The sequence below is a fragment of the Polyodon spathula genome, chromosome 6 (genome assembly GCF_017654505.1).
Source record: "Polyodon spathula isolate WHYD16114869_AA chromosome 6, ASM1765450v1, whole genome shotgun sequence".
In the NCBI taxonomy this organism is placed as follows: domain Eukaryota; kingdom Metazoa; phylum Chordata; class Actinopteri; order Acipenseriformes; family Polyodontidae; genus Polyodon; species Polyodon spathula.
In genome coordinates, this window is record NC_054539.1 from 42,503,198 (window position 1) to 42,516,775 (window position 13,578).

Consider the following 13,578-nt stretch of genomic DNA (forward strand, 5'->3'; position numbering starts at 1 on the left):
TTATCGATAACATTTGCTAGGAGACAGACATTATTGCACTTCCTCTCAAAAGGTGCTTCTTGGTAACGTCGGATGATAGGCTAGTCAAACTAATGTGCCATCTTTCTTAGGGAGTCAAAATAGCAACTTGGTATGGGTATGAAATAGACCACATCCTGATGCCTTTTTAGAACTCAGAACTTTAACTGACCCCTAACAAAGCTCTTGGAATCATGTCATGCCTCAGAGTACATCCGGTATGACAGAAAAGTGTGTAACCATTGACCTGTCCCCCTGCAACACGATTGGGTATAAGGAGTACCACATTTGTTTAAATGTGGTATTTCTGATGTTTTTCTTACATTACATTACATACATTTCTTACAAATAAACTGTATATGGAATGTAAACAAACTAGCTGGTCAACAAGGTCTGTGTCTTAAAAAAACCAAGTGCACAGAAGGCTAAAGTATGGAAGACGACAGTATATTATAGACACCAAGTTAATATTTTTTAGCTTATGATACAAGGGACTCTACATCATTAACTGTCTATTGCATACTGTTCAGAAACAAACAGGATATAATTATTTAAAGTCTTCCTCAAGAACAACATACGTTAATGCAGCCAGGAACTTCCGCTGTCTGTTATGTATTTAGCTCATTAGAGATCTAAAGCAAAAAAAAATATTAAATGAATTATTAGATTTATGTATGCTGAATTTAATTTCTATCCTGCTTGTCTGTCTGTAGACCAAACTGATTGATGTTGTGACACTGCACTTTGACTACAGGTTTATTTTATATCCTAAAATGCCTTTCAGCATTTTTAGACAAACAAATCTTTGCTACTGTTTCTATTTTAATCATGCTTAAACAGCTAGTTTCACAGACCCTGTTTAACACTAATCATGGACCACTAAAGTGGTTATTATAGCTAATGAACTAATTGAATAAATCTTACTTGCCGTGCACTTCCATTACCTATATATCTCTGACGTGTATGATTTTGAAAGTAAGAAAAAAATGTTTTATATCAAACATATTTTTATTTATTTTATATTTTTAAAAAACATAATAAAAAGGTAGTACAGGCTAATAGGTGAAACATTTCTATGTTTTAGGAAGTCTGTTTCAATTCTTACTGTAGGTCATTGCCCCTCAGCAGTGTTTTGGGCGGGGGGGTCAGTAATGCAGTTGATTGGTAAATGACAGGAATAAGATGTTGAAGAAGTGGGACATTTTCAGTCTCCTAGTAAAATGGCATAGGATGTGTAAAGCAATGTGAAAGTAAAGTTCCTATAGTACAGTAACAGATACCCTTTTTAAAAATGTTTTCTGCATTATTTACTGCACATTTGAGACCCAAAGTAACTAAGTTCACAAACAGAGTTCACAAACTTACATTCATGGTAAGTTTGAGCATGAATTGATGTCACTACAGGTGGCATATTCTGAGGGGGGAGGCAAAGACTTTTAGTTTTAATTATCAGGAAAATGGATAGACACTTTTTTGTCAGTGTTTACAGGACTACTGTTAATTTTGTTTACATGATGTATATTTTTTTAAATATACAGTATATGGACACCTCAACTGCTTCCTACTGGTAGGGTTTCACTTTTTTATTACACTACCAATAGGTGTGTATTTCTGAAAATGCCCAGACATCTACATGAGCAATAGCTTCAGTATTAGCACAAAGAGCAAGGAAAATGAATACAAAAATGATACAGGACAAAAATTAGCAAACAGCTGTAAAGTTTTCAACTAAACCCAGAGGAATGTTAAAATAATGTGAATGGCTAAATTCTTGTCACTGGGTAATGGTTTCTAAGACCACAATGTATCTACAAATGCCCTCCCTCTAAATCAGATGATTGATTATTCCACTAAACTAATATTACAATATACTGTAATTTAAATTGATTGAGGTCGTGTTTAAGACTGGAAAATCTTATGAAATAACTACATTTCTTCCGCTGTGCTGATACCATCAGTTATATAAATGCCAAAAGACCATGTTTAAACGGCAACCTCACTAGAATTCAGTTCCAGTCCTGTGGAGCTCAGTTCAAGTGCTTTGTTTTCTTATTGATCGATACAGTATAGTTAAAGAGTAAGTAGTGGGCCTCCAAAAGATACAGCATTACATGTCCCTACCTGTTGCTACAACTGTTTAAATAATGTACCTGTAATTTTTCTGTTAACATCCTGACAACTTGTTACACTTATAACTTTACAGTCTGTTTCATAGCTCTTTTCAAAATGTCTGCTCTAGTGCATTGACAGTGTGAGGATTATTGCCCACATTGTCAAACAGGTAACACAGCAATAACGATCCATGATGTGGTACAGAGCAGAAGAGCCAGAGAACTTGTTATGGTTTTTTTTTAATCACTTCTTGCTGTGATTTAGGACATTTTGGAAAGAGCTTTGAAACAGACTTGAAAGTTATGTGTAAAAAGTTGTCAGGACGTGAAGATGTATAATGCTAGACATTTTGGAACCCCACTATTTACTCTTTAAGGGGTGTAATAAAACACATTTGCTGGTAGTCTTTTAAAGACAAAGAGGTGTCACTTATTAAAAGGGTGGTCCCTCCAGAGCAGTTAAGGCATTTTGGAGCCATGTGGAGTAGCTTGCATTGTGGTGGTCTGCTTTTTACCTGTTCTGGTGGTCAAAGGAAGGACTTGAATCTCTAGTGTCATTGTCCCTCGTCTGTCATGAGCACTAAATGCATTAAAATAAAACAAAAAAAGAAAACAACTATAAAGAAATAACATTTGCTGTTATTAGGAGACAACATTTGAAAAGGTATGATGAAAAAAGAGTAATTATACGAAATTGGGAATAGGATAACAATACGTTTTGAAAACGATTACATAATAGGGTTGCCAAGAAGGGCTTTTGCAATTAGCTTATGACTGGTTTCACAAACCCTGCTTGGAACTAAACTACCTTATTTTTAGTTAACGTAGCCCAAGATTACTGCTAAACAGTGAAACATCTTAAGAAAATTAATAGATATCAAATCTTACCTTGACTGCAGTGCTATTTTCCAAACCTGTCTGAAGTTCCTGGTATTGAAAGACATCTTCATTGTGTTGTTGTTCTCAGCTTGGACCATGTCTTATGTATGATTTCTGGTTGTAGGAATCATGACAGTCACATGCTGTAACCACATGACTTAGGGTATACAGAAAAAGGACCATTACAGAATTAACCAATGATACTGCTTGCTCATGAGCGAACTCAAAGCTTCAAAAAGGATGTCACCATCAAATCTTTTTCTAATAATAAAATGGCATCACCTCTGCCACTGCTGCGCATTCCTTATCTGAATAAGGCCTTCTGCCTCCTGTGAGTCACATGATCATGTAACTCCCATGATTTCTTCAACCACAGTGGGGCACACTAAAAACAACACTTTCTCATTGAACTTCTTGCTAAAAAGCAAGAAGTTATATGTGGTTCTTTCATAACTGGAAATTTAGGTAAGATTTACTATATCAACGTATTAACCCTATGTCCTTTAAATTACATAAGTCGTCATAATGCCATTGTGGTTATTTTGCAGGATTCTATTTATATATTAGCTCCTGTTCTCTGCATAGCAAATAGAACATGTTCCATATTGCATATTAATAATGATAATAGTTTAAATACTCATTCTAATTTTAAAGGATTTTTAGAAGTGAGCACTGGTAATCTTTGTTGCTGCAAAAACTAAAACAAAAAAAGGATACCAGTAAACCTAATTTGAAATATACAGGGTACCTGGGGCCCTGTTCTGAGTCAGCATGAGTCAGTTCTGGTTTTACTATTTATAGGTATGTGTTTGGGTAAAATTAACATTTTTGTTTTATTCTATAAACTACTGACAACATTTCTGCGAAATTCCAAATAAAAATATTGTCATTTAGAGCATTTATTTGCAGAAAATGACAACTGGTCAAAATAACAAAAAAGATGCAGTGTTGTCAGACCTCAAATAATGCAAAGAAAATAAGTTCAGATTCATTTTTAAACAACACAATACTAATGTTTTAACTTAGGAAGAGTTCAGAAATCAATATTTGGTGGAATAACCCTGATTTTCAATCACAGCTTTCATGCGTCTTGGCATGCTCTCCACCAGTCTTTCACATTGATGTTGGGTGATTTTATGCCACTCCTGGTGCAAAAATTCAAGCAGCTCAGCTTTGTTTGATGGCTTGTGATCATCCGTCTTCCTCTTGGTCAAATTCCTGAGGTTTTCAATGGGGTTCAGGTCTGGAGATTGGGCTGGCCATGACAGGGTCTTGATCTGGTGGTCCTCCATCCACACCTTGATTGACCTGGCTGTGTGGCATGGAGCATTGTCTTGCTGGAAAAACCAATCCTCAGAGTTGGGGAACATTGTCAGAGCAGAAGGAAGCAAGTTTTCTTCCAGGACAACCTTGTACTTGACTTGATTCATGCGCCCTTCACAAAGACAAATCTGCCCGATTCCAGCCTTGCTGAATCACTCCCAGATGAGTCCAATTTTCAGCTTTGCCCAACACCTGGTCATCTAATGGTTAGACGGAGACCTGGAGAGGCCTACAAGCCACAGTGTCTCGCACCCACTGTGAAATGTGGTGGAGGATCGATGATGATCTGGGGGTGCTTCAGCAAGGCTGGAATCGGGCAGCTTTGGCATGAATCAAGCCAAGTACAAGGTTGTCCTGGAAGAAAACTTGCTTCCTTCTGCTCTGACAATGTTCCCCAACTCTGAGGATTGGTTTTTCCAGCAAGACAATGCTCCATGCCACACAGCCAGGTCAATCAAGGTGTGGATGGAGGACCACCAGATCAAGACCCTGTCATGGCCAGCCCAATCTCCAGACCTGAACCCCATTGAAAACCTCAGGAATTTGACCAAGAGGAAGACGGATGATCACAAGCCATCAAACAAAGCTGAGCTGCTTGAATTTTTGCACCAGGAGTGGCATAAAATCACCCAACATCAATGTGAAAGACTGGTGGAGAGCATGCCAAGACGCATGAAAGCTGTGATTGAAAATCAGGGTTATTCCACCAAATATTGATTTCTGAACTCTTCCTAAGTTAAAACATTAGTATTGTGTTGTTTAAAAATGAATCTGAACTTATTTTCTTTGCATTATTTGAGGTCTGACAACACTGCATCTTTTTTGTTATTTTGACCAGTTGTCATTTTCTGCAAATAAATGCTCTAAATTTTTATTTGGAATTTGGGAGCAATGTTGTCAGTAGTTTATAGAATAAAACAAAAATGTTCACTTTACCCAAACATAGACCTAAAACCAGAGAAACCGATAATTTTGCAGTGGTCTCTTAATTTTTTCCAGAGCTGTGTGTGTATATATATATATATATATATATATATATATATATATATATATATATATATATATATATATATATATATATATATATCTTTGTTTGCATGTATTTAATTTAGAAAAAAGGAAGCATTCATTATGCTATTTCATTCCCATGTAAATAATTCATAACACCCTTATTATATACTGTAAGTATTGTTGTGCCTATTTTCTTAGGTTTTGCACTATATCATTATAGAAGCCTAGTTGTTTAGATATGTGGAGGCACACATTTAAAATGGTTCCCTTTTTGATTGGTCTTTGTTACTGTTTTGCTGAATACTAAAATGAAATGGAACATAATAAAAGCTTCCAAATCATTTAGTCTCTGTTTTTTTTTTTTTTTTTTTTGTAAAACTACAATTTATCTACAGATCACGGATGATGAGCTGGAGGATTATCGGGGTGTGCACTACCTTTTGCTTTGATATTTTTGTCAGCAATCCTAGGTGATTTATAAACTGGATAATTGCTCTATTCCTTTACACTACCACCGGAAAGAAATGCTAGTACACGATACAGATGGCAGTGACTAACTAAACCTATGCCTGAAGAGCTTAGTTCCTTTATATCACTCACAGTTCTTTATTCCTCCAATTATAATAAAGCACGTCCTCAGGTTTCCAGACTAATCCACTCAGACAGGAGCTTTAGAATCAAGGTTCATCACTCAGACCATTCGACCACTCCCCAGAAGTGTGAGGAATTGCAGAGAGAAACAAACTAGTAAACATGCATAGCCATGCAGAAAACTCAGTGATTATTGCAATATATACAAAAATGATTTCTTTAAACCACCTGTTGGGAATCACTGTAAGTGTTTCCTCCAGTCTTAAAATAAGTCCCGTTTTTTGAAAGGGGAAAAAAAAAGGGGGAATTGAGAACAGCAAAATTATTTTGGGAGCAATCTACTAGATGATAAATGACACAGGATATTTGGATACAAATAGCTACCAAGACATTTGCAGCACATGCAAGTAGTACACATATACTATGCAACAACAAGCAGCAGAAAGATTATTACACAAATCAAATGTTATTTGCTGGTGCCGTAATACAATAGCTGTAGACCTCTGGGAACCAAATGAGTTATTATAGCATGCTGGCCAAAATCACGGTTCAATTAACTGCACCAAAGTGTTCCCATGCATCAGATGTTGGACTAAAATGTTAACTGCTGTGTTATTTACTTGTTACTGGTACATTTATTTAGATGTTTAAATGGGATACCGGGTTATAGCTAATAAAACAATTCCATACATTTATACTGTAGCCTAATAGTTTTTCATTTTAATTTAAAAAATGTACCATCAGTGCTTGCATTTCACTTTTTCAGAATGGGGGTTCCAATTTTGGGGGGATTCTGATATTTTTGGAAGGACCAAATTCTAATAAAAACAAACATCAAAATGTTGGGGTCAGCTCTGTCTTTTTCTTTTTATGTCACCTGTCTGCTAAATTAATAATAATAATAATAATAATAATAATAATAATAATAATAATAATAATAATAATAATAAAACAAGCACATTATATTTTTTTAATACCAATCTATTTGAATGCAAACAAGCATTGTCAGTGCAAAACTAACACTTCAAACTACCTACAGCTGCATATCTGCAAGAAATGGGAGGTGTCATGTGATTTTACACACACCGAAGGTGTGATTCCCCATAAACCCTGAGTGATAGCTTGAGGGTTTATTAATGCATCTCACACCAAGAGTGTATTAAATTACACAAGTGATATTAAAACAGTAACAATGTGTGTTCTCACTTGTTTATTGCTTCATGCTGCTGAATGGTTAAGCTATGCAGCTGATAACTACAATGAACTCAGCATGTTATTTTACATAGCAGGCTGCAGCTCCCATTGTCAGTGTTAATGAAGTCCTGATCAGACAGCATGTAACACAGACAGCTCTTATGTTTATGTTACCATTTTTATTTATTTCAGTTAAAAACAACGTTTCAACGTTTCAGCCCGTTTTCTGCCAGTTTTTCATGAACGACTAAAGTTGCCTCAAAACTGAAAGAAATAAATCCAAAATTAAGTATTAAACCTTTTTAATGAGGCAGCATGACAATAAAATAGTCTTTTATGAAATTCCAAAAGTAAAATGCATCTTGAATATTTTTTATTTTCATTATGTATTTTATATCAGAGCTCAGATATCGGAGTAAAATGCAGAACAACTACTCAATATATATTTCTATATTATTACCACCTGCCCATCAATTTCAGTTGGCTTATTTCCTGTCTTACCCAGGGCAGGTCGCTGCATGAATCTCGCAGATCTTCAGAGGGTTGCTGGAGACCAAAGGCTTGCGTTATGTGGTGGCAGGGGATGATACACGGACTCAGCCAGTTCAAATGAAATTAATAGTGTGGTTTATTAACAATAAAATAAAAACACAGAGGCTGCAGTTAGCACTGCAGGGCCTGTCCCTGTGACTAGGGCCCTCTGTGTACTCAACTCCAAAGGCAGCACAGTCCAGCAGTATGTTTCCCTTCTCCATATGGCAGATGAGAGCCCCAGAACACTTCTGCTCCTGGCTTTTATAACAGTGCCACTACCAGTCAAATAGTGGCACCAAAAATATAACAAAAAATAACACTTTAACAGACCCTCCCTCTGAGCAGGAGGGAGTGGTGGAGGTCTTCAACACAAAAGACAGAAAATACATAATTGACAATATAAACACAGGAGACTATTTATATCCACTAGACCCCAACAGTATAACAATATATTGTAGCGTACCAGCTATTCGGAGTGAAGAAGGAATAGAGGAGGCGAGGAGATTCAATCACACCTCCCTCTGTCCCGTTCCTTGTCTTTGTCCAGCTGCAGCCCTCTGTCCCCTTAATCCCTTGGCAAGGGGTCACCACCGGTGCAAAGTTGCACCACTGTCTGTCCATTGACGACCACTGTTGCAGCCCCTGCACGCTCCAGTTCCTGCACACGCCTCCCTGCACCATGCATGCAAGAGCTCAGTGCCCCGCAGGACTGGTGTTGCTGCAGGCAAGCCTCATCCAAAGAAAGGCGAAGCCCCAGCGTTTTGGATTGCATGCGCTATTATAATATTACAAATATATGGGTCTTCCGTATGGTTAGTTTTCATGTCAGGATGTATTTTGCGGCCGAGGAGTTTTACTATTGCATTTATTCTATACATATTAACAGGTATCTCAGAAAATGATTTCTAGGTAGTCTTTTAAATCTATAGGTGTTCCTAGGCATTTACAAACTGTAAGCATTTTGTCTTTTGAAGCAGAACAGGCCTTGTGTGTGCATAGACAATGTGACTATGTTCAGCAGCATAAATAAACTGAGCATGTGAAGTGGATGGTTGAGCACTGTTTCTAAAGTCCTGTTAAATTATTTAACATTTAATGAAGTTCACGTTTCAACATACATTTGGTAAACCAAACTGAATGTAATTATTTTCACTGGAGTCCTAATCTAGCCAATTTTAAAACTAAAGAGATACATCAAAGATGTGTCCTACTTCAACCGGGGGAAAAAAAGGCTCCCGTTGCATAGCATTTTGATTCATTCCTGATTTAATAAGACAGACCTGAGCTTGTTGCTAAGCTGTGGCTAATCAAGCTTGTAGTAAAATCTCAAATTGGTGAATTTCCATCCCTGTGCAATCATTTTCGCGTCATATTTTAATGCAAATGCCCACATTTCTGAGAGGAATAAAATAATTGTGATTGCATGAAAGTAGAAAGAAGCAATTCAGTTGTAGGAAGATGCAGCTAAATTACTGTAGTTGTGGAGTAGTTAAAATACTGTATTTTTCCTCTCTGAAAATTCCCTTTGCACTTGCTACAAAATAAGGTCCCATTTGGCACACAACATATTGTAAAGGGTGTATTTTTTTTTTTTTCTGTACTTGTCAAAAGCTTTACATTTAGTCACACTAAAACAAAAACGACCTAAGAAATGGTCCTTTCCTTTTACCTGAACTACTGAAGCCTACTTGCAGCTTATCTAAATTATATTGTGAAGTTCTGTAACATCTGAAATATTAAATATAATCATATGGGATTACCAGTATTATTGATACTTAAAGTATAAAATTATAATGGTAAGTTACCTTCCTGTTTTTCCAAACTGTCAACAATTTAGAAAGTAAAAGACTACAAATCCCGTAACACTCTGCGAATCAACCCTGGTTTCTGATTGGTGTTACGTTCCACAGCAAACGTAAAACCCACAACCAGGCGTGCAGATTTCAGCATGTCTCCAGATATAGAGTTGTGCAGTGGTCACGTCTGCTTTATTGTAGCTTGTGATAAAGCCAATACGTTAAAACGTGGCATTTTTACAAAGGAAACTGTCCATGCGAAGCTTAGCATTACTGCTGTGCCCGTGTGTTGTCGCGGTAGTGGTGCACCTCTTGATGGTTATAAACAAAACCGCCTCGTTTCTGGACCTCCTGCCTACAGGTACAGTACTGAACTTTTTATTTATGTAGAAGTGGGGATGGTTTTCATTTTGTTCACTCTGTAAGTTGTAATTAAACAAAGGGAAGAACTTGACCTTTAACTATATTGTATAAAGAAATAGATATGTATAACTTGTTACACATTGCCGTGCTGCAGAACTGCTAGTTTAAATTTAAAATGAGTCACCAAAAACAATAATTCTCTTGTTCTGGGAACTGGGTAACTCAGTTAATTAAATATTCTTTTTTTTTTTTTTTTTTTTTCTGGTGTATGTGTGTAATTCTCAACATATGTTGGTTAGTATTCCACTAGGGTGCTGCTATAACGATTGTGCTTTCTATTTTTAAAGACATGTAAACATACTCCACTTCTAGCCAAATTTCACAGTACCTATAAATCTTAACCCAAGGAGACATTGACCTTATTGACTAGATCCTGGATTTACCAACGGTATTGACTCAAGGGCCTCAATCCAATACATTGTAGCAATGTGAAATGTCCTCTTCTACAGTCGCCGGCTTTGAAAATGAAGTTTACAAATTAAAACTCTTAACAACAGCGCACAGTATGTAAATACATTGATGGTCCAGCTTGGAAAACATTGCCAGTTGTCAGGGTAATTTAGGTGTTCTGTCCAAGTCCTGATCCTCAGACGTAGATAACTGCTTTAAATTGTTATTATTTAATTACATTTATTTTATATGCGTGTTTTTTTTTTTTTTTTTTTTTTTTTTTTTTTTACATATGTCAACTCCTAAAATTGCAAACACAAATTAACCACATTTTGTATGTACATTACATTTAAACCAGTAATACCTGCATACGTGATTTATTTCATGGGTGTGTAATTTTTGAACTTCTTGTCTAAGGGACAAAATGCTAGAAAAATGTGTTTGCCTGCTTACTGTCCAACAAAAAACACGCACAAGTAAAATATAACTTATGATTTTGCTTTTAAACAATGAACACAATCAACTGGAGAAGGTTTCGGTTTTCGATTACCGTATAACATGATTTTAAAGCGCATCATTAACTGAGAGCATACTGAATTGCTTTACATAAAGAATTCTTTCTGTCCTGAAAGATAATTATTTATTTTTATAGACTGAAGATTTTGTTGAGTTGACACATCTATCTGATGGCAAACTACTTCACTTTACACAGCTGACAAACAATTTGGTGTAAAATGAAAAGCAGTATTTATAAAATTCTTTCAGATACTACTTCCTGTGAGTTGTGGCTACCATTGATACTTTTTACAATTTTAGGTAGGAGGTCACTAAATTACACTTATGGCGACATTTCTAAAGAAATTAATTTGAGTACATTTTATAACTTATTTTTTACATTCAAACTAGATAATTGTAGGGTATAGTTCATGAATGAAAACTTTCTCTTCAGATTGTCAGCTGTTTAGAAAGGTATAATCCAGTATACTCGGGGCATGAAGTTAGGGTTATGAAGGTCAAGGCAATGTTGCCTTCGTTGAGCATGAAGATTCAGGGGTACCAAGGAAGTTCAGGGGGCAAAAAGGTAACACATAAATCCAACCCAAGCACCAAGGCCATTTCATACTCATTATTAAAGCAGCAAAAAAGAAATACAGAGAGCCTATTATGTTTATGAAATGAATTCAAACGAACAAAAATGTTTTCTGAATGAGTCACACAGCAATTGTTACAAACATAAAATATAGGTCACTTTTACATTATAAAAATCACATGGTATAAAAAAAAAAAAAAAAATCCAATTTATAATAAAAAAAATACAAAGGTAGTTTGCTAACCGTGGTTATAAAACCTGTACAAACATGGTGGCTTTGGCAGAAAAAAAAAACAAAAAAACCTCAAAACATGGTGCTCACATATGCAAAAATCACATTGTGACGCTGCCAGTGAACACATGTGATTGAGAATTCCTGTGCGGTCATATTGAGCACTGTCTAACAACGTCCCTCCCTCTGTCTGTCCTTCATTAACCAAAATACAGTATGTATTTCTCGTGGATTAGTGCTGGCGGCAATGACAGGCAGGCTTACAGACAACTTTTGCCGTATGATTTTTTTTTTCATTTATTTGAGGCATTGCAGCAATTTTTGCTATGCCGTTGGTTATTTCACGCCCAGGTATACTTTCGGTGGATATTTGTCCTGTTACGCAAGCAGAAAGTCACGTTATGTCAGTCAGACCTCAAACAGGTAGAATGTTCACTGGACCAGAAGGGTTCAAGTATTTGTTTCTCAACTACATTCCCCAGAAGAATGGCGATGACGGTTGTTTTAATATGTTTTGGTTTCCTATATGGCCATTGGATAAACAGAAATGTAGTTTCGTGGGTATTTCAATGGCCGTCGGTCTCACAGCGTGAAGTTATGTTAAAAATAATTCATTCTGTAGTTTTTATAAACCTACAGCCAACCGTCCGAGATTAAGTAGCTTTTAATTTTTTTTTTTTTTAAATTGCTGAACTGTTACATATAAAATAGTTTCAAGGTTTTTGTAATTTTTTATTGTTACATATTCTTCCTAGAGCTGGAGGTCAAACTTTACTGGGCTCCTACTGTAAACAAAGGTAATGTAATAGTGGTGTTGCATTAATTTAAATACATTTGTTACTGTGTGTGACTGGGTTTTTGAATTAAAACAATGTGTATTTGTTGTACTGTCTATATATTCTTGCTTTGAGGTTTACAGTTAGATTTTTTTTTTTCATTTTCATTTGTATGTGGGAGACTTCTTTAGTTGAGTTTTCAGGACAGTGTGTGACTCCCTAGAAATCTACAGTAGTTTTCCTAGCAACAGAATGATGTGACAGAAGAAGAAAAAAGTACTTGTCCGACAGTGTAATGGTAAAACTTGTTATCCAGGGAGTCGGGCGATATGATTTGCACGCCTCTATTTATGTAAGATTTCTGTGCCCAGAAAACATTTGAGATTCAAGGGCACCCTTAGAGAGCAAGCTGTACCAAGACATCAACATCATAAGCATTCAGTTGAAAGCCTTGCAGGTCTGTTATGTTTAAATAAAGTGTAACTTGTGTGAAATTTCTAGAAGTTCACAAAGATTTTATTTACTGTGTTGGATGCCTCATGTTCAACTAAGTAAGTTCTTCCTAGTTGAGTTTGTGTGTTGTGAAATGCAGGTTCAGTAATGATTTTGTGTGGGTTTTAGACCAACAGATCCAGTCTTGTGAAGTTCTCGTGGGAGTACTTTCGGCTCGTCACAACTATGACCTCAGAAACGCAATAAGGAATACCTGGCTTGGGCACCTGAAGCAGCATCCTGAGTTGCAACATCGGTTTGTAAAATGGATTTTACCATAAACTCTGGGATGTCACAACTGCAAACAAAATGTTTAGCTTATTTTAAGTGGCCTCTTACCACTTGCTCTGCTTTCCTCATGTCCTGAAGCAGATTCAGGGATCCACACAGATACTGGTGGCTCATGGCCACTTACCTGGTTCAGCAGGATAAAGGGTCAAGTTGGGGGCTCCCTAGTGACGCATCCGGTAAAGGCGCTCTGCATGGAGTGCAGCATGTGCCCTATAGCCTGGAGGTTGCCGGTTCCAGGGGTGTCCTCGGCTCATTGCGCACCAGCGACCCCTGTAGGCTGTTCGGGCGCCTGTAAGTTGCCCAGAGCTGCGTGGTCCTCCGACATTGTATCTCTGAGGTGGCTGCATAGCAGGCCTGCAGAGTGAAAAGCGGACGGCTGACGGAACACGTTTCAGAGGATGCACATGTTCATCTTTGTCCCTCCTGA

General features: G+C 36.8%; 1 protein-coding gene across 3 annotated transcripts in view; it reads left to right on the forward strand.

Moving 5' to 3' along the window:
• Nucleotides 1–9,614: 9,614 nt before the first annotated feature.
• Nucleotides 9,615–13,578, forward strand: part of LOC121317203 (UDP-GalNAc:beta-1,3-N-acetylgalactosaminyltransferase 2-like) — a 28,769-nt gene continuing 24,805 nt past the window's right edge. For 2 of the 3 annotated variants that reach the window (XM_041252882.1, XM_041252884.1), the window contains exons 1-3: nt 9,615–9,818; nt 12,348–12,389; nt 12,990–13,116. In XM_041252882.1, coding sequence (XP_041108816.1) covers nt 9,713–9,818; nt 12,348–12,389; nt 12,990–13,116 — 275 coding nt within the window. In that variant the 5' untranslated portion in view covers nt 9,615–9,712. The remainder of the gene's footprint in view (nt 9,819–12,347; nt 12,390–12,989; nt 13,117–13,578) is intronic. The other variant, XM_041252883.1, reaches the window with a different exon arrangement.